This window comes from Scleropages formosus, chromosome 20 (genome assembly GCF_900964775.1).
Source record: "Scleropages formosus chromosome 20, fSclFor1.1, whole genome shotgun sequence".
Taxonomy (NCBI): Eukaryota; Metazoa; Chordata; class Actinopteri; order Osteoglossiformes; family Osteoglossidae; genus Scleropages; species Scleropages formosus.
The window spans coordinates 22171705-22195091 of NC_041825.1; the positions used below are offsets into that span (position 1 = coordinate 22171705).

The following is a 23387-nucleotide window of genomic DNA, read 5'->3' on the forward strand; positions in this document are numbered from 1 at the left end:
ACACGGACGGAGTGCTAAGTCTAAGAGACACGGAAATGTAATTTATAGAAATACACAAAAATATGTTCAAACACACAATGTTGAGGTAGTATGTTATGTTGAAACCCGGAGTACTGTCATGTAATATGCTGAAACGAAAACAGACAGTGGAGTAGTGCGTTCGCACACAGACACAGAGGGAACATGACCACGCGGGCGCGCCCCGTGCCTTCACAGTTCAGGTGAATCATTCACCTGGCCGATGACGCGTCACACGGAACCTCTCCTCCGGAAAGAGGAAACTCGCCTTCCATGATCGAGCTGCGCCTCGGTTGCCAGGATCTGCAGCCCATGGAACCGTGTGTGAACCACTAGTCTGTCGTGTGTGTGTGTGCGCGCGTGTTCACTGTGTGTCGCCGCTGTTCGCCATGTCCGCCTCCGCCGTCTTCGTGCTCGACCTGAAAGGAAAGGTAAACCCGCGCTGACCCGACGAAGGGCGGCCGTTCGGCCCGCGCGCCTCTCGCCTCTTGTCTCGCCTCGCGCTCAGCCCCCTCTCAGTCACCCGTCCCGACTCCCGCCGGTGTCGCTCCGCGTGCGCGCGGCAGCTGGCGCCACAGCGTGATCATGAAATGACCTCCGAAGTGTCCGATTTCTGTCACTTTACACACTTCGGGGGGCTGTGTGTGTGAACATGATTCAACGGCGTCAGTTGTCAACTTTATTTGACCTTCTAGGAGAAGGCTTTTTATACTTATATGTAAATAAAAAGTTTTGCCGTGGAAGAGGGGTATACGAAGGAGAAACCACTCTGAGGCGATGCCTTGCCTTGTCATAAGTGTCCTGAGGAGTAAAGACACAGCGAACCGGTTTTCACCGCACACCCGTATCTTACACAGGAAAGGGGGACTCGTCTTATAACGTCTTCACAATTCCTGGTGCCACACCTTTTACTGACATAGGAGAGCAGAGCACAGGGCTTCAGGTGTCCTTTGTGAACTTCGTGCAAAGTGACTGAGGTAGACTCCGGAGGAACCCTACTTACTGACACGACCAGCATCTCCTTCCTCAAGAAAAAGTCGTTGTGGTGCCCGGTGTCTAGTGTATTCTGTATTTGTGAGGGATTACCTCCTAAATGTGGAGAATTGTCCTGCTTCTTGACCTCAGTCCCCTGTCCAGGCCCCTGTCACCTGCCTGCATATTTCCATGTTTTCCTCCTCTTCTACTTCTCGTACATTTGCTTTCGTGCTGTGACTGCCTGTACCCTCCTTTACACCATATGGAATAACCACAAGGTTCTTGACCTTCTGAGATGCAGCGAAAAGAATATTGGGTGTATTTCCAGGAATTTGTCAAAGCCCCACCTGCAAACGTGGTATTATTTAAAAGTATAGAATTATCTTTGTACAGTGCATTGGGACTAAGTGTGATAGCATGTGCAGTTTGGGAGATGCACTTAAAATGTGCCTCCTCTACAGTGGACAAAAATAAATGACTGGGTCTCAGGAGACTGACAGAGTACTTTGGTAATAATCTGAAACAGAAAATATCAGTTCAATGCCATGGTTACCATCCTGTTGACCTTTCAGGTGCTGATATGTCGAAACTACAAGGGTGATGTGGACATGGCTGAGATAGACCACTTCCTGCCTCTACTTTTGCAACAAGAAGAGGAGGGTCTTCTCAGTCCTGCTATCACGCGTGGCAATGTCCACTTTCTGTGGATTAAACACAGCAACCTCTACTGTATCCGACCAGATGTTTGTGGGGGTAGTTTGGTTTATTAGGGGCAGCTGGTAGCATAGTGGTTAGAGTGACTGCCTTTGGACCCCAAGGTCACAGGTTTGAGTCTCACCTCAAGCTGTAGTACCCTTGAGCAAGGTACTTACCCTGAATTGCTCCAGTAAAATTGCTCAGCTGTGTAAATGGGTAAATAAATGTAACCTTAACATTGTAAGTTGCTGGAGAAAAGCATCAGCTAAATGTATTATATGCCATACCCTTGTTTATATGAGCCTTAATCTGAAGAACTTCACTCACAGAAGCTTTAACTGTTATCCACTTGATCTGCTGGATTTTAAAATTTGTATAATTTCTAATGGGACAGCTGGTGGTATTATTATTATTATTATTATTATTGATATTTTATTAATTTAGCTGATGCTTTTCTCTGAAGCAACTTACAGTGTTAGTGTATTAAGCTACTTATAGTTGTTTACCCATTTATACAGCTCTGTTTATATACTGGAGCAATTCTAGGTAAGTACATTGCTCAAGGGTCCTTGTTGGTGTAATTCACTTTTTGTTTTGTTTTTGGAGATGTATGTTGCTTTGGTGAAAAGGGTCTGTTAAATTAATAAATGTAAATATAAGTGTCTTGCTCAAGTGTATTTAAGCAGGATTGAGAATTAAACCTGGGTTCTGGAAGTGGAAGGCAATGGCTTTAAATGCTGCGCTAAACACTGTATTAAATGTACTCGGCCATATAAATGGGCAAATCATTTAAAGTCTCTTGGAGAAAAGCATCAGCTAAATAAATAAATGTAAACGTACCTATTCCATACAGCAGGTTGTTTTCCTGGAGCTAATCATGTCAAATATCATGCTCGAGGGTATTACACCTGCGTTCCCCAGTACTGAACTGACAAACAAGTAGCAAGTTTATGTGCTTAACTGAAAAGATACATGCTGTCTCAGAAGCAACCCTCTCACTCTTTCAAAACATTGATTTTTTTGCTAGCCCTCCAGCTATCAGATAAATATTTTCTGATATTTGAGTCTGTCACCTTTGAGTCAATCATTATTCATCCCTATTGCCAAATCAACAGCATGAAGTAACTTAGGTTGAGGCCTCAGGGTGATCATTAAGAAACTGCTAATAGCTCTTAGAACAGAACACACACATACACACACACTCACACTCACTCTGAAACCACTCGCGGCAAGCCGGAGCCTAACACAGGGCACGAGGGGGGAGGGGACATACCCAGGATGGGATGCCAGTCTGTCACAGAGCACTCCAAGCAGGACTCAAACCCCTGACCCATCTGAGAGCAGCCACAGGCCAAACCCACTGTGCCGCCATGTCCCCCTGGAACAAAGTAATTAAGCTAAATTCTGTATAAATGCTGATCCCTTGACATTACTACAACACAGTGGTGGCCACTACCAATAAGAACTCAAATGCTGCCTTGGTCTATGCCTTCCTGTACAAACTGGTGGAGGTGAGTTGAGATATGTTCATTTTATTTGGATTCAACATGAAGTATTAATAGAAAAATATGTAATATTCAGTTACATATTTAGGGATTTGTTTTAAGGATTTTCCAAATGGAAATGTAAACGTTAAATTCTAATCTGTGACAGTTGTTTTTACTTATTTATTAAAGTACAGTTCTCATTTTCCTCATTTTTATGGAAGCAGTCATGAAATACTATGATTTAAAATACCCCTTACAGTTTGCTTCTGCTTTAAGTATTCGAATAATTAGCTAATATTGTCAGTTCATTTTAGCTAATGCACATTTTTTTTTTTAAAAAAGGTTGAGGCTGACATTACCACAAATGTTGCTTTGACAGGTGACAGAAGGAATTTCTGCAGGAAAGGATTTTTAGCCCTAATTGCTTGAGGGGACAAATCTGCATGTCTAGATTTCTATTTTCAGTACTCTTGCATTGACCAAGTTACAGAAGTAGAGGAAAAACTGAGAAAGTACAAAAAATGTGTACAAAGGATATTATTCCACTTTTGCATTTTTGGCCGTGTTTCAGGTGTTCACAGAATACTTCAAGGAGCTGGAGGAAGAGAGCATTCAGGACAATTTTGTTGTGGTTTATGAGCTGCTTGATGAGCTCATGGACTTTGGCTTCCCACAGACTACCGACAGCAAGATCCTGCAGGAGTAAGTTTCATAAAAGATCTATGTGAAATATACAGAAGCATTGAATCATACGTGCCCATACTGTATGTGTGCAAACATGACACCTTCATATTTAAAATACACGTGTGGGTGACAGGGTGGCACAGCGAGTAGCGCTGCTGTGTCACAGCACCTGGGTGGTACGAGAGAACATGGGTTCGATCCCTGCTCAGTCTGTGTGGAGTTTGCATGTTCTCCCTGTGTCTTTGTGGGTCTCCTCTGGGTGCTCTGGTTTCCTTCCAAAGACATGCTGTTCAGGTTTCCCCATAGTGTGTGAGTGACATAGAGAGAGTGTGTTTCACTGATGTATAGATGAGTGACCCATTGTAATTAGTGTATCTAGCAGTGTAAATCACCTTGGTGAATAAGGTGTGTGGGCTAGTAATGCTACATAGTATCCATTGTAAGTTGCTTTGGAGAAAAGCATCTGCTAAGTGAATAAGTGTATTTCTGTAAGCCTGATGCACTACAGATAACTGCAGTAATGTTTTAAAAGTACATACCCTATTCAACCATGTTTTAGGTACATCACCCAGGAGGGCAATAAACTGGAGGTGGCTAAGTCCAAGGTCCCCACCACAGTCACCAATGCTGTATCCTGGAGGTCGGAGGGAATTAAATACAAAAAGAATGAAGTTTTCATTGATGTCATTGAATCAATTAATGTGTTGGTGAGTGCCTTCATTAAATGATTTTGGAGACTGTGATGTCGAATATGAAGGAGAATATATGGATATTCAGACATTGACATGAACTGTATTTAATTTCTGAACTTTATTATAGTGTAACAATGTCACAACACTAATATAAATGGATATTTTAACATATATGAGGGTATATATAATTTTCAAATGTCTTATTAATATATAAATATTTCTTATGAACATTAATTTATTTTGTTTAATTACAAACTGGTGAATCACTGACATGGCTGTCATTACATGAAGATCATTGATAAGCATGTGTCTGCAGGTGAAAGGTGTAATTATGTTTACCTGCAACCAAACAGGTGAATGCTAATGGAAGTGTAATGAGCAGTGATATCGTGGGCAGCATCAAGTTAAAGACCATGTTATCCGGGATGCCTGAGCTACGCCTGGGCCTCAACGATCGTGTGCTCTTCACCCTTACTGGCCGTACGTGCTTTGATTTTGTCACCCTCATGTCCTGTGCCCCATATATTCTGCCTACCTGTCACTGTCCCTTTTCATTAATCCCCATTCATTAACTGAATGCTATGCGTCAGTTGACTGAATCCATCCCAGAGGACCATGCTTACAAAAACTCCTTATTTTGTCTGCAGCTGGATCTGGCTAGAACTTTCACACTGTCCTTATCATGGTCACCTTCTAACCTGTATAAGCATACCCCCCATTGACCCCCTTTTCACTTTCTGTGCGCTGACAATGTTACCTGAATAGTTGAAATATTTGCATGAGAAATGCTAAGCTTGGATTTCACCTGATAATCAGACTCATTCTACTAATCTTGGTTTTCATCTCTGAATTCTGTTCTTCAGTTTTTGGACTTGGAAAGCTAGAGACTAAATGAGGTTTGAATGACATGCTATGATTTTGGTCAGCTTTCTGTGTTCCATGTAACTTTTGTCTGTGGGTTTATGCACGCATTCAGGAGACAAAGGGAAATCTGTGGCAATGGAAGATGTGAAGTTTCACCAGTGTGTACGTCTCTCCCGTTTTGAGAATGACCGCACCATCTCCTTCATTCCCCCAGATGGGGAATCTGAACTCATGTCTTACCGCATAAATACCCATGTAAGGCAGCACTCTGCTCTCTCCTATATTACCTATACAACTTAAAAGTATAAATGAAAAGAGACGTTATTTTGAATTTAAGAGCTTAGATGGGTCATTGCATTTTGCCTTTAGGTGAAGCCATTGATCTGGATTGAGTCTGTCATAGAGAGGTTCTCTCACAGTAGAGTGGAAATCATGGTCAAGGTAGGAAAACCTGCAGTCTTTGTGTAATTAAGATAGAAGTAGGCATGTTTCTTGAGAAAGCTGTATCACTTTGGCTGTTTTTGAACCCAGAATTGAACATTAGGAATGCTATTACCTTGCAACCCATGGAAAGACTTTCTTGAACAGAATAATGGGTTTCAGCTGTACTAACAATTCCAAAGGTTTCTGTACCATTGTGAATAATAAATTATAAATCAGTGATTTTAAGCAGTAATAGTCATGTGCAACATAAGTAACGATGTCTTGGCTATATATATATTTTTAATCAGTTTAATGGTATCTTCATAAAAAAGTATCAGTTCTTTTTGAACATTTCTGGGTGGTTCCATACTTTTTAATACTAGAGTATGTAGAAGGAAATGCACTGATAAAGGAATCAGACTTGTAATCTGAAGGTTGCCATTTCAATTGCCAAGAAAGACCTTGTTGTAGTGCCCTTCAGCAAGGATTTTTTTTTTCTGAAATGCTGTGGTAAAAGATATACAGTAGCTGTTTAACAAGATAAAATGCTGCCTATACTGCAAAATAATAAACTGCCTAAGGTAATTTTTGGATGTATTTTTCTCTTTGGCAGGCAAAAGGACAGTTCAAAAAGCAATCTGTGGCAAATAATGTGGAAATCAAAGTGCCCGTTCCAAGTGATGCTGACTCCCCTAAATTCAAAACTAGCACTGGACATGCCAAGTATGTCCCAGAGAAGAACTTGGTAGTGTGGACCATCAAGTCATTCCCGGTAAGTTCTTATGACTGAATTGAGTACAAGGCAGAATTTTGCCAAATAGAAGTTGTATTACTGTCTTTTGTTCTTTTTGTGCTTGTTTGGACTGTGGATAACTGACATATTGGTCTCACTCCAAACACTGCCTTCTGTGTCTGCATGCCTGGTAATTTTCCAAAGCACTGTGAACCACTTAATAAACAGAAATGTATAGCAGAGACCAATTGTATAGTAGTAAGCGAAAATGTAATTTAAAGAGGGGTAGCTGGTAGTGTAGTGGTTAGAGCTGTTGCCTTTAGACCCAAAGGTTGCAGGTTTGAGTTCCACCTCTAGCTGTACTACCCTCAAGCAAGGTACTTAACCTAAAATTATTCCAGTAAAATTACCCAGCTGTATAAATAGGTAAATAATTGTACCTTAAAACTATCAGTTGCTTTGGATAAAAGCATCAGCTAAATGAATGTAAATGTGGACAAATAACAAAAAAAAAAAAAGGTAAAATTAGTGTTTCTGTATGTCAAATGCATGCACCTTTTCCTCTGTTTAGGGGGGGAAAGAGTTCCTGATGCGTGCCCATTTTGGACTTCCAAGTGTGGAGAATGATGAAAAAGAGGCCAAGCCACCTATTACAGTGAAATTTGAAATTCCATATTTTACTGTGTCTGGAATACAGGTATGTGCATCTCATTCTTGTAGGCTTACGCAGTGTGGTCAGTGTGGAGAGCAGTCAAATTAGACAGGTCCACTGTTATGACCTGTCTGTTATATACAGGTGGTCCTAGATTTCTGATGGTTCAATTTACGATTTTTTTGAACTTAGTATGCTGAGCTAGCGATACACATTCAGTAGAAACTGTACTTTGAATTTTCAATTTAGATTTTTTCCTGGGCAAGTGATAGGCGGTGCGATACTCTCTCGCAATGCTGAGCAGCGGCAGTGATCTACATCTTCCAGTCTTTTGTGCATCCATAATGTCACAGAAATGCCTGTCTGTGTCTCTTGCCACTGGTGGGAAAAAGAAGAGGAAGGCAATTAGTCTATAGGAGAAACTCAAGATAATTGTCCAGCATGAAGGTGGCAAGCCCGTAATGGCCATCGCACATATGCTAGGCTATGATGTTCGGTAGGTTAGGTGTATTAAATGCATTCTCGACTTACGATGGGTTTCGTGGAACGTAACCCCATCGTAAATTGGGGACCACCTATATATGAACTGTTATGTTTATATATATCTCAAAAAAAATATTACTAAGAAGGTGACTTGGAATCGTGGATATTCGGATAAAGTTTTATGCAGCTACTCGTGTGATGAACATTGGTTGATATGGTGGAAAGAAACAAACTAACTGCACTTAAGAATCACGCATCTGCATTTGTGTCACCTTCTGGTGATGTAATGCACACATTGTATTTTCTATGAGATGTGCATCACTTTGGAGAAAAACATCTGCTAAATGAATAAATGTAAATATAAATGACAAATTTACTGAGAAGACATGCATTTGCAGGCATATGCAATCTGCAGCAGCATAAAAAAGACTGAAAAGGCATGATGTTGCATGCTGACATTAGTTACCATGGTTATGCTAAAACCTCTTGAAGTCTGAATGATGCAATTGTGAATTTCTCTCTCTGCAAAGGTGCGATACATGAAGATCATTGAGAAGAGTGGTTACCAGGCACTGCCCTGGGTCAGGTACATCACTCAAAGTGGAGGTATGGCATCACTTTGCAGGAGTTTACACTGATATGTACAGTATCCTGGCAGTGTGAGCACTAGCACTGAAGAGAATCTTGTGAACTGTAATGTACATGTAGCTTCCACTTCTGTACAGAATTACAAAATAGTGTAGGCTTGTTTTACTTGTCTTTACTTGTGTAAACTCCTTGTTGTTGTTTTTACTTATTTTATTCAGATTATCAGTTGCGGACAAACTCTTAGGCTGACTCCATCCTCTTGGTCCACACCATGATTCCGACACTTGCAGACACTTAAGAGGTCAAAGAGCAGTGATCAAGCAGCTCACTCCTGTGAACATGAGCCCACATACAGGAATGTTTGGAGTCTTCTCATCTTTTTCTGCAGTCTTGATTTGAATTGTTTAATTTAAATTTTAATTGATATGTAAATAAAAAAAAAAGTTTTCCTGTAATGCTTTAAACTGGAGTTTCTGGGAGGATATTTTAACTGAATGCATTGTTGCTTGTCTGTATGCGGTATTCTTTGAAATGTCATTCTTAGAGTGGTGTTAAATTTTCTTTAACAATTATACAGTTTTCGAAACAATAAATGCTGGCCATAGGCTGATTGTAATCCTTTGCCTTTCTTGATTTGAATGTGTTAGCACCAGAACTATACTCTCCTATTTTAGGTACTGGACGTAAGATCGTCTCACCAGGACTCAAGAATAAACATGAAACACCTAGCTTTGTCTGGATTGTACATAGCGTTTTCAAATATTATATATTTGAAAAGATTTTCTATTCAAAATACCCCCGAAACCCGACTGCAAATAAGCATATTCCAATTAATCAGCATCCTTTAACATTGTAGCTATTTGGCTGTTTGCTGGGTTGTGAGTTTGCATTGTGCAATTTAACTGCCAGTTGATTATGTAATCCACCTTTTACTGTGAATTTCACTATAGTGCAAAAGATCTAAAATGATAGACCTGCGTCCTGCCCCGCTCGGACGTTTGTCCTTTAATTTCCCTCCATGGCCCACATTATTCTCATTGGCTCCTGGGGAGTTACCACGGTGATGCCGTAGCAACCGAGCTGCACGCCACCCTTTTGACCACATATGGAATTACAGTGTCCTTGCGACGGCCTGCGATTGGTGAAGGACGGCATCTGTCGAAAATACGATTGGCTGAAAAACTTCGTTGAGTGTCAGCGCGCAAATTAAAGTCCGCAGCCCGGTTTAAAAAACCAACAACCTGTGATTTACTGTACAGTTTATTTTGACTGTAGAAGGGCGTCGCCAGGTCACACTTAACGGCTTGGATAAGGGACATAATACGTGGTAAGGTATCGATTGTAGCGTCCTGCTGGTGCGCCACATAACGCGCTGTACAGTGTTTTTACATTTATTACATGATTTAGTTCACGCTTTGCTGCGAAAAAAAGAAAAAGCGACTTACATACAGCTGTGCTTATCCGTAGCTGGGTAATTTTACTGGAATTTTTGCCTCAGATATGATAGAAATAGTTTTAGATGACAGATACAGTCGGGAGTTCCAGGTGGATGTGACAGGAGATGAGGAGATAAGCTAGAAGGCGAATAACTGAGGAGGCGAACATGTTGTGTTTCCCACACACACACACACACAACACACACACAACACACACAGGTGCCATGCAGGTCGTGGCGAACGAGGAGCGCGCGGGGCGCTACCTGAGCGCGGCCGCGGCAACGGGCGACGTGCGCGCGCTGCGGAGGCTGTTGGAGGAGCGCCGCGTGCACCCGGACACGGCCAACGAGTTCGGCAAGACCGCCCTCCAGGTACCCCAAACAGAGCCTCTTGCTGCACGGGGGGAGAGGGAGGGGCAGTGTGTCCGTAGTCTGTGCGTGCGAGGCACCATCATTAAGTAACAATATACATTACACAACACTCATTTCGCTGACGCTTGTCTCCGAAAGCAGCTTATAATTGTTTATCGATGTATATAGCGGGGTAATTTTACTGGAGCAGGTGAGGGTAAGTACCTCACTCAAGGGTGTTACACACAGAGCAGAGGTGAGACTTGAACCCACAACCTTCAGTCCCCCCTGTGTAAGCAGCTGTCAGTTACACAGCATTAATGCATCTATTTGTAAAGATACTACAGCTAGAGGTGGGATTAGAACCTGCAACCTTCAGCACCAAAGGTAGCTGCTGTAACTGCTACACTACCTGTAAATAAATGCCTTAAAGTAAATAAACCCATTATTTTGGTGTGCATACTTGCAGATAATTGCATTCTCAAGCCTTAAATGCCTGAGTAGGTTTATGTGGTCCTTTTAAATGCTTTGGTTTTTTTTTTGTGTGTGTGTGTGTGTGTGTGTGTGTGTGTGTGTGTGTGTGTGTGTGTGTGTGTGTGTGTGTGTGTGTGTGTTTTGCTGGAGCTGCGGTGCTGATCTGGTTCTGCCACAGCGTCCCATATGGCTCAGCTGCCCTTGGGGCCCATGGAGAGGCACAAAGCAGCTTACGGTCACCCATGGTTCGGTCCACGTGTGCGGTGTTTATGCCCCATGCTGACCAGTCCAGCATTTCAGTTCTCACATTTGAACCATTTTGGTGAATTAGGAGGGAAAATGTCACATCGCTGGTACGCTCTCGGTCGGTCGGTCGGTCGGTCGCTGCAGCGTTTTAGACGGCTGCATTGCAGCGTGAAGGTTTCTCAAAGTGCGCTACCCTTGATCAAAGCTACTTACCCTGAAAAGTACACCAAACGGATACAGTAAAAATACCCTCTGCTTTAAATCAGTAAATACTTGTAAAACTGTGTAGGTCACTTTGCACAAAGGTCTCAGACAAATCAGGTTTAGCTGCCGCTTGTCTGAACCCGAAGCCGTGGCGCGAAGGGACTGAGGAGGGTCGTCCGGGTTCGGCACGGGGCCACCGAGCCGGACACACTGGTCCCTCTGTGGATTGGACTCGTTCACGACGACACTGTGTCACACTGCCGCTGCACTGTCATTACAGCTCTTCCCGTTCTCCAGGTGATGATGATGGGCAGCACCGGTGTGGCCCTCCTGCTACTGCAGCACGGCGCCAACGCCAACGTGCAGGACGGTCAAGGGGTAACCCCGGTGCATGATGCTGCCCGCACGGGCTTTGTCCACACCCTGCGTGCCCTTGTGGACTTCGGAGCGTCCGTCAACGTAGCGGACTGCTCCGGCGCCCTGCCCATTCACATTGCCCTGCGGGAGGGCCACTGGGACGTGGTGGAGTTCCTGGCGCCGCTCTCTGACCTGAGGCACCGCGATGCCTGTGGACGCAGCGCCCTGGACGTGGCCCACAGCGCAGGCTCCGGAGATATGGTGGCGCTCCTGGAACACCATCTGAAGTCCAGCTAGGCCTCCCAGCAGGTGCAGGAGCAACGCGTTCCGCCCGCTTCGGTCCTTGGATCCTTCTCCCGTCCTCACTGATGCATTTGTATCATTACGACAGAAACCTGGAGTTACGTTTGCATTTCACGACTTGGCTTTTCACGTGTTTTCAGTTGCGCGAATTCACAATATGAATATAGGAAAGGCACTTGTTCCAGTTCCTGCTGCACAGGGTAATATCTGAAAACGATTCTTCGTATGAAATTGGAAATGTAATGGAAGAGAAGACCTCTTGTCTGCTTCTTTCAGTGGTTTTGAGGAAACCCGCAAACGGAAACTGGAAGTAGTTCTTTTATTGTTGAAAGATGTCACATTTTTATTTATTTTCCCTCCTTTCACGTTGTTTTGCTTACTCTGTCCTGTTAATGGAACAGTTTAAAACGATATTTGCAATGAATATGTTTATTTATCAACTTTTATCAGTATATAATTAATATGAAATTGACTTGTATTTATTTACATTTCTATGAATTATTGTGCATAGTGTGTTTAAATGAGTATGTATTTATCAATATTGTTTTCAATGTGCAGTTCTTTAGTGGTACTGGCCTTTTATATTTTATAAAAGCATATTTTTGCTGAGTATTGACTTGAAAGTTGATGATGTTGTGATGAATAGGGAAGTTTTTTTTAAGTATGTTGTGATGCATTTTGTGTAGTAAGTGTGGGTTTTTTGGTCAGGCTCTGGGACATGTTTATTTGGTATGTGTTGTAAAACCTTTCATTTCTTTTTTTCTGCTTTATTTGTACTCGTACAACTGCTGTACTTCTGTCAAAGTGGATGATTTTACCTTGAGCTTCAGTGGATGACTGTTCACTTGTGTTTTCTATCCGGTTCTGCTTTTCTTTTTTCAGTTTGCAGGGCTCCGACTCATCGCTGGCCGTGCCAGTCAGCATCATACCTTCGTAAAGTGACCTCGTTCAAACGATGAGCAAAGACAGTGATTTGTTTGACCAGTTGCCATTTTTTGTTTATCTTTTTTTCAGACGCTGCTGTTACAGTGCAGTTCTGCCTGAGATTTGGTATGTTAACTTATTTTTCGCAGCTGGAAATTTACATTAGTCAAAATTCTGGACATTTAAATAAAAAATATAGACAAAAGCATTTTTTAAAACTTTTCTTTGCACAAATGGTGCAACGTCACTCAAGCATGTTGAGCAACAGACTTTGCGATTATACCATGAATGCAGTTTCATTTCTGGATTTTTCTGTCCTTTTTCCTCTTTCTTGCAACAAATTTGAAAAAGATTACAACAGCAAGAATCCCGGCAGTAAAAAAAGAACGTTGGTCCAATTATATTTAAATTTCACTTAATGCTGCTATTAAAAAGACATGTAAAGTGCTTTATGGGCAGGAGAAGTGGGAATGTAAAGGAGACCTGAAATTTACTCCTCACTTTGGGCTCACCAGGTAGGCTAGAGAGGACAGCACCTTGACTAAAATGGGTTTTTGAAGGCTGTGTGAAAGAAGAGTTTGACCATAATATATCCCCAGCATAACACAAATGAAACAAGTATAAGAGCAAACCAGGTTTTAATGATCAGTAACTAAATAATTACCAATCTGTCTCCCAACCAAGGCTCCCAGTGATCTGATTTGTGTTATTTCCTTTCCAGCCACAAGGGGGCAGCAAAGCCTCACAAAATTAGTCCACAGTCGTCATACTGTCCTAAAGATGGACAACAGGGAAAGAGGACAGATTGTACATCTACTTTTCTACTCACTTTCCTCCATTTGATCTCTTCAGCACTTTTAGCATTTTTGTCACACACACACACACACACACCCACCACTGGAGTTCATATTGCTGATATGGAGATCTATCAGTCTATTTACGTATTTATTTGTTTAATGTCACAGGAGACTGTCCTGAAACTCTTAAAAAATTTGCCTTCATAACTTAATTTTTACTTAGCTTGGCGGAGTTCACAAGCGCTTCCTGTTTTCACGCGGATGGAAACTTGTGCGTCGAGACATCGTGCTCTGATGACTCAACAATGGCATTCTGGCTCACTGGAAAGCACGTTGTACAAGGGAAACATTGTATGAAGTCTGGGAGCTGAAGTGGCTTACAGGGAGCGGTGAATGGCACACTTGTTTGGGTTACTGCGCTCCAGAAGTTTGCACAGCTCCGTATAATGGATGTTTTATTTGCTTCTGCTTTCGGTCTTACCTGTGACACCTCGCGACAATGAATAGGCCTGGCAGAGAAGCTATGAAACATTGAGATGTTGCTCTGATTATGCATCCTTACTTTCACCATAGTCTGTGCCACTGTAAAGAAGAAACGGCGAGGTATACTGTTGGGCACAAGGGTTTTGATGCTGGAGAAATCAGAAGCATGTGCATTATTCACCGGTAGGGCAGTGATATGTTAGAGGTACAAATAGAACGCAGGCTTGGAGCAGTCCGGTGGTCTGCAGCGTTTTTGGAGACATAGATGACAATCCCAAGTGCAAGATATCCTATTTACAAAAAAAAGGTATAGACTCACAAGGGAGGAAAAAAAAAACTTTCTTTACACAAACTAATGTTTACGACTATGATTTTTTTGGAGCTGCCCAAGTACCCATGTAATTTCCTTCAGGGATTGACGTCTCTTTAATACATGCAGGGATGTCTCACTTAGCTGGCTCATTCCTGCCCCAGCAAAATCCTTTACTTTGATTTAGACTTTATAGCATTCTTTGAAAACGTAGTAAGAGTAGTAAGTTAGTATTTTATTGATGATTCCTTGATTAATAATTTCGAAAGTCCAGAATAATGAAATCGCGGTTTAATTAACAAAGTTCTATACTATTTTGTACTGTTTATTAGCTTAGATTATTTAAGAGAAAAATCACGATTTTATTGAGATAAATACCCGTAACTGTGTAGGTACTATGAGTGTGGTTACTACTTTGTAGAGTTCTTTACCCACCACTAGCGGGCTGAATCTGGGCACTTTATTCAAATATGATACTGCAGCAACTTATTAGAGTACGCGGAAAACCTCTAAAAATCATCAAATATAATTTCTCAGTCTCTAAGTAAAACTCTGAACGTTTAAAAAAATTAATAACACTTCTGGCAAAGTGAATATAATGAACTGCCTTTGATTTTGTTTTGTTAAGAATACAAATATTCTTGGTGTATCAATAGAGCCCAACCACAGCCTGCTTGCCTCCATCGTATGTGATTCACCAAGATCAAATATTGCTGACATGAAGTATAGTGACCGCACGAATTCAGTGATGAGTGTGGACCGGTCCCAGCCTTTGAGTAATCTTCCAAACGCAAAGGTAACCGATGTAGTTCTACCTTGGAGCTGCTTGGCAAGTCTGGGTGTACTTCCAGACTGCATGGATTATTTAAAATAAATAAAAAAATAAATAAAAACAACACACATACACACAGATTTTATTTGTAACTGGTCCTGCATTTAGTTACTAATATATTCTTCTTCTCTCTGCCACATCTCTTAAAATCCTTTCACATTATATCTTTAAATTTAGTTTTTTTGGAGTACTACTTTGAACTCTTGCACCTTGGAAATACTTTATTCAGCTTCCAAGCAGACTACAGTGCTCAGTTGCTCATCTATTGATGCCATGCATAATGATACGTAGCAGAACCATCCTGCAAGTCCTACCACACCCTCTACCTGCTCTCCAGAGCCACTTCCCATCCGCCTCATATGACACTCTTATTACCTGCAAGCCAGTTCCTTGTGAACAAAGGTGGGTATAAGCAAGAGAGTGAAGCACTTATTTTTTCCCTATGGAGTGACTGTGGAGTTTGGTCACCAGCAGCTGTCCAGATCAGCCACGCCAACAGCGGAGAATCGAGGATGGAGTTAGGAATGAAGGAAGGGAGGACGACAGTCGTGAGAAGCACTAACGAATCCGCGCACACGCACCTAAGCCTCGCTGAAATTCCTTTTCGTTGAATGTCAGGTTTGTTGTTAACCAACCCACTGACCCCGCAGGAGAAGGAACATGTGCGGAACTTCCCTCAGGGAGCAAGAACAACGCTCCTCCCACGGTACGGGTGTTTTCGCAGCAAAATTCGCCCCGTTAGCCTAGGCAGGTACGAGTGTGTTTTCGAAGAAAGGATGTCTTGGCAAAGAATGTGGCGGGCCTCTGCTCACATGTGTGCTGGAGAAAATCAAGTTAGGACATGATTCGCAGTACCTTCCACAGGAATGCGCTGCTGTGGGGTATGAAGAGAGCAGCACCTACACAACATCGAAGGCGCATTTAAAACAAATACGAGAAAACTCCTGTGGTCACGTACCGAATCATTAGAAAAAAAGCCATTTCCTAATTGATTGATGTCAAACTTCCAAATAACCATAACTGTATTAATAGGGCAATTATTAAGACCTTAAAACAATGTAGAGTAAATAAGTAAAAGAAAGCAGAACTGTTTGCAGCCCTGTGGTTGAAATAATGCCATAACACTTTTGCTACAAATAAAAGTACATCATGTGGTTGGGTTTTTATTTTGTGTAGTACAGGCATCAGTGGAGTGGCACACAGATTATTACATATACTAGGTCCTTTGTCATAAACAATCAGATGGGTTACCCCCTTGTATCATACAAAACCACAATTATCACTTATGTACGTGAACTTCAGCCTTGGCCCTACATGGGCCATTAGTTGAATTTCCTGGAACAGAAATACAAGAGATGCTTGCTAGCTTGCTTCTTGGCTCTTCCTGTAATAGAACCAGTGTTTAAAAATGTCATTAATAGCAAATGGTTTGAACGTATATAGCTTTCTTGCAAAAAAAACAATAAAAAAAACCCTAAACAGGGCAGCCAGTAGTGTAGTGGGTAAGACTACTGCCTTTGGACATGAAGATTGAAGGTTCAAGTCCCCCCCTTGGTTGCAATAACCTTCTGAAAGGTACTTACCCTAAACTGCTCCAGTAAAATTACCCAGCTGTATAAATGGGTAAATAAGTGGAAGTACTTTAACACTGTAATTTGCTTTGGAAAAAAATCATCCCCTCAATGTAACATAAACTACAGCAAGTTAATAAGATGCAGATTTCCATTGAGCTGTAACTTGCTGAGACAAAAGTCTAATTGTACCAGTACTTTTCTGACATAGCTGCTTGTCTAACTTTTTTTTTTTTTTTAAACCCTTAAAAAAACTAAGTGGTTTGAACTTTAGTGGACTGTGTCTCCAGTCTCTAACAAGGAGGAGATGGGAGATGTGCTTTCAGCATTACAAAGTAGTTTTACCTAGGTGCATTTACTCTAAAGAAAAGTGGATCGGGTCAGATTTCCAATAGAAGGGTATAGGAAACAAGGCAGTTAAAGTGTATAGTTTACACTTTGTGGTACGGTGGCAGAGTGAGTAGTGTTGCTGTCTCGCAGCACCTGAGTGGTGCGACCAACTGTGGGATTTGCCTCTGGGGCAGTCCGGGTGGAGTTTACATGTCCTCACGCTCTCTGCATAGGTTTCCCGTGCGTGCTCTGGTTTCTTCCTACAGTCCAAAGACATGCTTCTCCCGTCTAAAATCACCGCTACTGTGTGACTGACAGAGAGAAAGTGTGGTTCACTGGAATATGGATAATTGGCTTGCTGTAATTAGTGTTATCCAGTCATGTAAGTCACTTAGGGTGACTAAGGTATGTGACACTACAGAGGGTTCAGTAGATGTTGCTTAGGAGAAAAGCACATTGTAAATGGTCAGTTAACACATCAACATTTTAGCTATCTCATATATACAGACATACATCAAATTAGAATTGTTTCTCAGTAGAGTTATATGGACTTTGGCATGTGCACATACCTTTGTGAATGCAAAATACCCAACAGTCTTTAATAAAAAGGACACATCATGGCAATGCCTAAGCTAACTAAAATATAAATTTGTGTATTCTTACTGCTATTTTAAACATTTCTACTGTACTGGGATATCAAACTGGCCTCATGTTTTTGGTTTTTCACCCCATCTTTACATCCAGTGAAGATTTGTGCTCCCCCTTTTGATGTAACGTTGAAAGTCTTTAAGTGTCACTCATCTGCCTTCTGATGTCAGAGGGAAGGAGGTCAAAGAGCCGTTCTTCCACCACCAACCCACTCAGCTTCAGTAAGCAGCAGTCCCTCAGTTCCAAGGGCAGGTACTCAAGGCGGTTGCCTTTGAGCTCCAGGCGTACCAGCCGCGTCAAGTTGGACACACGGGGTGACAGGGATGTCAAGTTATTTTCTGTCAGAATCAAGCCTTTCAGGCGCTTACAGAAGAAGAGTTCATCGGGCAAAGAATCCAAGGAGTTGGAAGCAACAGAGAGGTACTGAAGGCTCTGCAGGGTGCCTATCTCAGGGGGTAGGGATGTCAGCTGGTTATGGGAGAGGTTCAGGTGTCGCAACCTGGTGCAGTAGAAGAGGCTGATGGGGACAGTGCGGAGCTTGTTCCAGCTGAGGTTGAGGGTCTCCAGGAACAGGAGTTTGTTGATGTTTTCAGGAATGTACAAGATGTTGTTATGCCACAGCCGGAGTGTGACCAGCTGCCGACAGTGTTGCAGGCTGAGGATCTCTTCCACAGTCATTAGCTTGTTCTCCTTCAGATCCAGCTCCTCCAGGTTAGTGAGGCCCAAGACAGCATTGGGAATACGCTCTAGTGCACAACTTCTTAACTCCAGGGATGTGAGGCTGGTCAGTTTCTTGATGCTATGAAAGGACCGCAGTGCTGTACCTTCATTGCGGATGGCAAGCCGCTGCAGCCATCCACCAACATCTCCCACGCTTTGTGGGATTTTATTGAGGTGGCTGTGCAATGTCAATACCTGGAGGCTCTTAAGTTCACTCAGAGGATCAAGAGAGGCATTCTTGGAGAGCTCATGGGTCAGGGGACCTGTCAGGTGCAGCTCCTTCAAGCCCTGGAGAGTATACATCCAAGGAGGTATTTGCTCTGGTCTTTCAAAGGTAAGATGGAGCACTTTCAAATGTTCCTGAAGATGGTTCAGAGCAGCCAGCTGTAGCTTGGCTGGGCAGTGGATAAGGCTGAGCTCCTGGAGTAAACTGAGCTGGGAAATACTTCCTGGGATTGTGATATCACTCATCAGTTCCAGTTTAAGGGACTCCACCTCAGGAATCTCAAAGATTGTGTCTGGCAGCCCTGGCAACATTAGCAAGTGCAGCTCAAGCCTTTCACTGGCATTATGGGACATGCGCTGCCGAACTTTGTCAACAGTCCACTCATTGTTGAGGTTGAGCTGTTGTAGCCGGCTCTCGCTGACTTCAGAGAGAAACATCGCAAACCTCTTGGAATAAAGGGCATCATACTGGTCACAAAGGTGCAGAAGAAAGGCAAAGTCATTTTTCACATCCGGAATATCATTGATACCAGTCTCCAGACGAACGGTCTCAAATGAATATATTTTCAGCGGTCGGTGGAAGACCCAGTAAAGAGTATAGACACAGAGCAAACCATATACCCCAACAAAGCAGATGTAGCTGTAGGCCAGCTTGGAGAAGAAATGGGCTTTGACATGGTTGCAGCAATAAACACTGTAGCCCGTCAGTTCCTTAGGAACTGCACACTGGATAACAACCTGAATATTGGGAACCAAAACAGCACTGTAGATGGTGATGACAGCAAACTTGACCATCTTTATGGAAGTCTGCAATACATACATCGTGTAGAGCAGGTCAGCCTCCTCTACATGAGTGCGAAACTTCTTAACTTTTTCAAACAGAGCTTTGGCCTCCTCACCTTCTTTCTTGTCCAGCAGAGATGGAGCAGGTTCAGGAACCTTCTTCTCGGTGTTCGATTTGACTGAGGCTGATCGAAACAGGTGTTCCGCCTCATCCTCGGTAGTTGGGCTTTCGTTTGGAGAAGATTCTGATGATGCAGTGTTCCTTTTCCAAATGACCACCCTTTCTTCGCCATGGTCCTCAGACACCTCGCTGATTGTTCGTGTGGTCCAGGGGGAGTTGAAGCACTTTCCCAGGACAGCAACAAAAAGCTCAATCTTGGAAGAGGTTCCTGGGAACTTGAACCAGAAGCTGCTGGCCACCATGAACATCACAGTGTGGATCACCACCAGGTAGGGGAAATATTTGCCATACCAGTGCACAGCTTTCTCATAGCAGTAGTTGTTGACAAAGATGTATTGGTGAATGTCCAAGTGATTCTTCCTTCCAAACATCTCACGTGATGTCATGCTTTGATTCTTGGCTGTGTTGGACTCCCATAGGCTCTTGTTCCCAGAAACATCTGTGACACCTCTACACTGGACTTCTTCGGGGGGTGTGGAGGAAACGTGACTTGGGAGGCAGGAAATTTTGTCCTGAGTCAGCTGTGTTGGAGAGGCAAGAGGTGCAAGTATCATACCAAAAATACTGTAATTATTCCACATAAGCTACAATATTAAATGGCACGTTGTAGCACGAATATATGCCTTTTTGTCTACAACTTCATATTTTATTAAATGAGAATTTAAATTGAAACGCTAACCTCGCAACTACTGCAGGTGATACTTCCATAAGACATGGGCAAAACAAATTAAGAAACAGAATCCTTAAAACATCAATATTTACTTTTCATCAGTAACTTATTCTTCAGGGTTACAAAAACATTAGTTATGTGTTAGGTGTCAGAAAAACAAACCAAAACCATGAAGCTGCCCGATTCCGGTTGCAACCAATGGAATGGTAGACATGATCCATGATCCTACCACTGGTTCTGCTTGAAACACAACATACCTGGATGGAGCAGCCGAAGACACCCATCATCAACATGGCTATGCAGAGGTAGTCTGTGAACACATCCCACCAAGGCTTCAGCACCCGGAACTGGGGGTTTTGGACCGAGGAAAAGTTTTGGAACTCGGTCACAGGGATCATGGTTGACGCTACAATGGAGAAAGGTCAAGTAAGGTGGGAATAGAAAATAAATACTATGTAATCTGAGAAACTGGGAAGAAGTTAAACAGGTAGCACACAGTGAAGGGCATTTCGTAATCTTGAGATTTTCTTTTTAACAACTAATAACTGACAGTTACTCAAACACACGATCAAGAGCTTACAGTCCTGCCTTAAGTTACAAAACAGAATAAACATTCCACAGCACTTTTAATGGGTTAATTTGTCACCCGAGTTTTGTTTTCCAGACCTCGATGGCATTACAGAGTTGCTCAGCTGACATAAACCAACGTTACTAATTCAGAGAATGAAAACCCAACTTCTGTTTCGCGTCCTAGGATTAACAAAACTAAATGAAAGTCAACACACGGCAGCTTTGCAGCTGTATGATTCACCCCTTATCCACGGCTACGGAAGACAGAGAGGGAACAGCAAGCAATCTTGTGCAATGAAAATACTGTGCTGCTGAGAGGGAGAAATGTCTGTTCCTTTTTGTGCTGTTTAAGGCTCTTCACAGCTGAAATCGGTGTGGCCTGGAAAGCCCTTGGCGAACCTGTTTGGCTGAACCGGGCAGGATAAAGGAGGTGCAAAGACATGCAATCTAGAACAGGGACAGCTATGACTTTTGTGGGCCGCTTTGGTCTGAGTGGACGAGAAACAAACAAAAGACTTGTCGAACCATTTCATGGGCATGGAATTAACACCCTGAACACACCCAGAGGGACGGCTGCGTGGACACGGCTGCTTGTACGTGCTGCCAATTAAATGCACGCACACACACACTGGCTGAAGCCGCTTGTCCAGAGCGGGGTTGTGGCAAACTGGAGCCTAACCCGGCAACAAAGGGCTCAAGGCTGAAGGGGGAGGGGGACACACCCAGGACGGGATGCCAGTCCATCCCAAGGCACCCCAAGCAGGACTTGAACCCCAGACCCACAAGAGAGCAGGACCCAGCCAAACCCGTGCGCCACCCCTCAATTAAATGCACTTGTTTTAATCGAACAAATGCTCACACGTGCTTTGTATACAAGGCAAATTTTTCACCTACGGTATTCAAAATAACATGTGACGCATGTATCTTATCAGTACAACATTTCCTATTTGAAAATAGGGTGTGTAGCAGGACAGAGGTTAAAATCCAGTATTTGTGCCATTTGTTGACAACTGGGAAAGAATGAACAGTGCAATAAATCCGTCACTGGAACTCAGCGTATAGGATTAATCCATCCATCCATCGCCAACAACCACTTGGGGTCGTGGTGAACTGGAGCCTAACCCGGTAACACTGGGCGCAAGGCTGGACGGGGAGGGGACACACCCGGGACGGGACGCCAGTCCATCGCAAGGCACCCCAAGCAGGACTCGAACCCCGAACCTGCCACATAGCACCAGCAGGCATGTGAACATTTAACTTTAAGGACATGTGTGGCATCGCTAAAGTTTACACTGCAGGAAAAACGGGAAGTCCAAAATGTGAAACAATACATTTAAATTGCACAGGTGGATCGTGCTTCACGGAAACAGGACCGCATGCACATGTCTGTATTACTTCATCAATAATTGGGACATCAGGGCCACTTTCTGGAACTTTGAGTGTTAAAACGACAAACTTGTGTGAGGAGAAAGAAACAGGGTGTGTATTCCTACACGGGACGGCTGTATATAAACCCCATTTCTTAACTGCCGAGACGGATCATTAACAGCGCGATTTCACTGACGTTTAACTTCACCAAGTTCATTACGTCGGAACCACGTTTTTACTTTCATTTTCCTGCCAGTCCGCGAGATACAAAGATACTCGGGCTGGTTTAGAAAAAAAGAGCAACAAACAAGTGCACACAAGTTCACACCTTCTACGTACCTGAGTTTGTCCAAACTGGACTCGAGCGTGGGGTCGGGTCACTGCTGGAAGAAAGACGCTTTATGATCGTCCATGATCGCAGAAACCGAACCGAACCGAACCCTTGAGTTGAGAGCGCGCGCTTCGGTCACCGGTGCGGCTGTCAGATCGCGGGCAGTGCGAGTGTAAAGGAGTGTAAAGAAGGGAGTGTAAGGAAGGCGGGTGTGGAGCAGAGCGCTTCCCTTCCACTTGGACGCTCCTCGAAGCCTCGGCTGTGTGTGAGAACAACGTGTTTCCACACCGCACCGCGTGTCAACGGGTCTTTGTACGGGGTGGAAAGATGGGCAAGACAAAGGTGCCCTTTCGTGCCATGGAAACTACCCTGCTGGGAAGGGAAGCGTTAGCGCTGCATGATCATATGGGCGAGTAGCTTTTATTACTGACGTGAGCCTTCATTCATTCAGCCGACACCTAACACCTTCCAGTGTTGGGTCGCTAACTCTTCCACAGCAAGGTACTCGTACCATATCAAAGCAGGGAAAGTAGTTGATCAAGGGCATTGCATCCCAACAAGAATTGGGATTCAAACCAACAACCTTCAGACTGCAAGGCAACCCTAAGTACTACCGCTCCCCGTTATCTCATGTGAATGGATCTCCGTCCTTTTCTTTGAGATTATTCACATTTGTTTTAACATTAACCAGAGCTGCTAATAACTGTTGATTGGTGTTGTGCGGTATTTCGACACGTATGTGCAGGTTCGGATATGCAAAGTGCCGCCGTGAGTCCATAAGTGAGAGGAGCTTCAGGAATCTAATGGTGTCCTTTCAGTGGGTCTTCAAAACATTCTGCCACATTCATCCAATGCATGACAAATATCCGAGATACATGTGGATCATAATCAATTATCATCAAGGTGAGATTTCTGCTGCTACCACTGTTACATCAACATCTTCATTACTACAGGGGTAAAAAGAGAGAAGTTCTATTTC

General features: G+C 43.2%; 3 protein-coding genes across 3 annotated transcripts; 2 read left to right on the forward strand and 1 right to left on the reverse strand.

Annotated features, from left to right (window-relative positions):
* The first annotated feature begins 248 nt into the window (after window positions 1-248).
* On the forward strand, window positions 249-8914 carry ap1m2 (adaptor related protein complex 1 subunit mu 2). Its single transcript, XM_018761574.1, has 12 exons — window positions 249-449; window positions 1566-1722; window positions 3133-3200; window positions 3748-3878; window positions 4420-4567; window positions 4906-5032; window positions 5529-5671; window positions 5786-5857; window positions 6453-6611; window positions 7144-7269; window positions 8238-8313; window positions 8514-8914. The coding sequence occupies exons 1-12, from the start codon at window positions 408-410 to the stop codon at window positions 8537-8539; spliced, it is 1275 nt and encodes a 424-aa protein (XP_018617090.1). The 5' UTR covers window positions 249-407; the 3' UTR covers window positions 8540-8914.
* Window positions 8915-9572: 658 nt separating this feature from the next.
* Window positions 9573-11659, forward strand: cdkn2d (cyclin-dependent kinase inhibitor 2D (p19, inhibits CDK4)). Its single transcript, XM_018761538.2, has 3 exons — window positions 9573-9622; window positions 9951-10102; window positions 11303-11659. The coding sequence occupies exons 2-3, from the start codon at window positions 9956-9958 to the stop codon at window positions 11657-11659; spliced, it is 504 nt and encodes a 167-aa protein (XP_018617054.2). The 5' UTR covers window positions 9573-9622; window positions 9951-9955.
* A 4845-nt stretch (window positions 11660-16504) lies between these two features.
* LOC108939810 (volume-regulated anion channel subunit LRRC8E) lies at window positions 16505-22678 on the reverse strand. Its single transcript, XM_018761432.2, has 3 exons — window positions 22417-22678; window positions 20397-20545; window positions 16505-19990 (listed from the first exon to the last, which is right to left on the reverse strand). The coding sequence occupies exons 2-3, from the start codon at window positions 20535-20537 to the stop codon at window positions 17699-17701; spliced, it is 2433 nt and encodes an 810-aa protein (XP_018616948.2). The 5' UTR covers window positions 20538-20545; window positions 22417-22678; the 3' UTR covers window positions 16505-17698.
* Window positions 22679-23387: the final 709 nt, after the last annotated feature.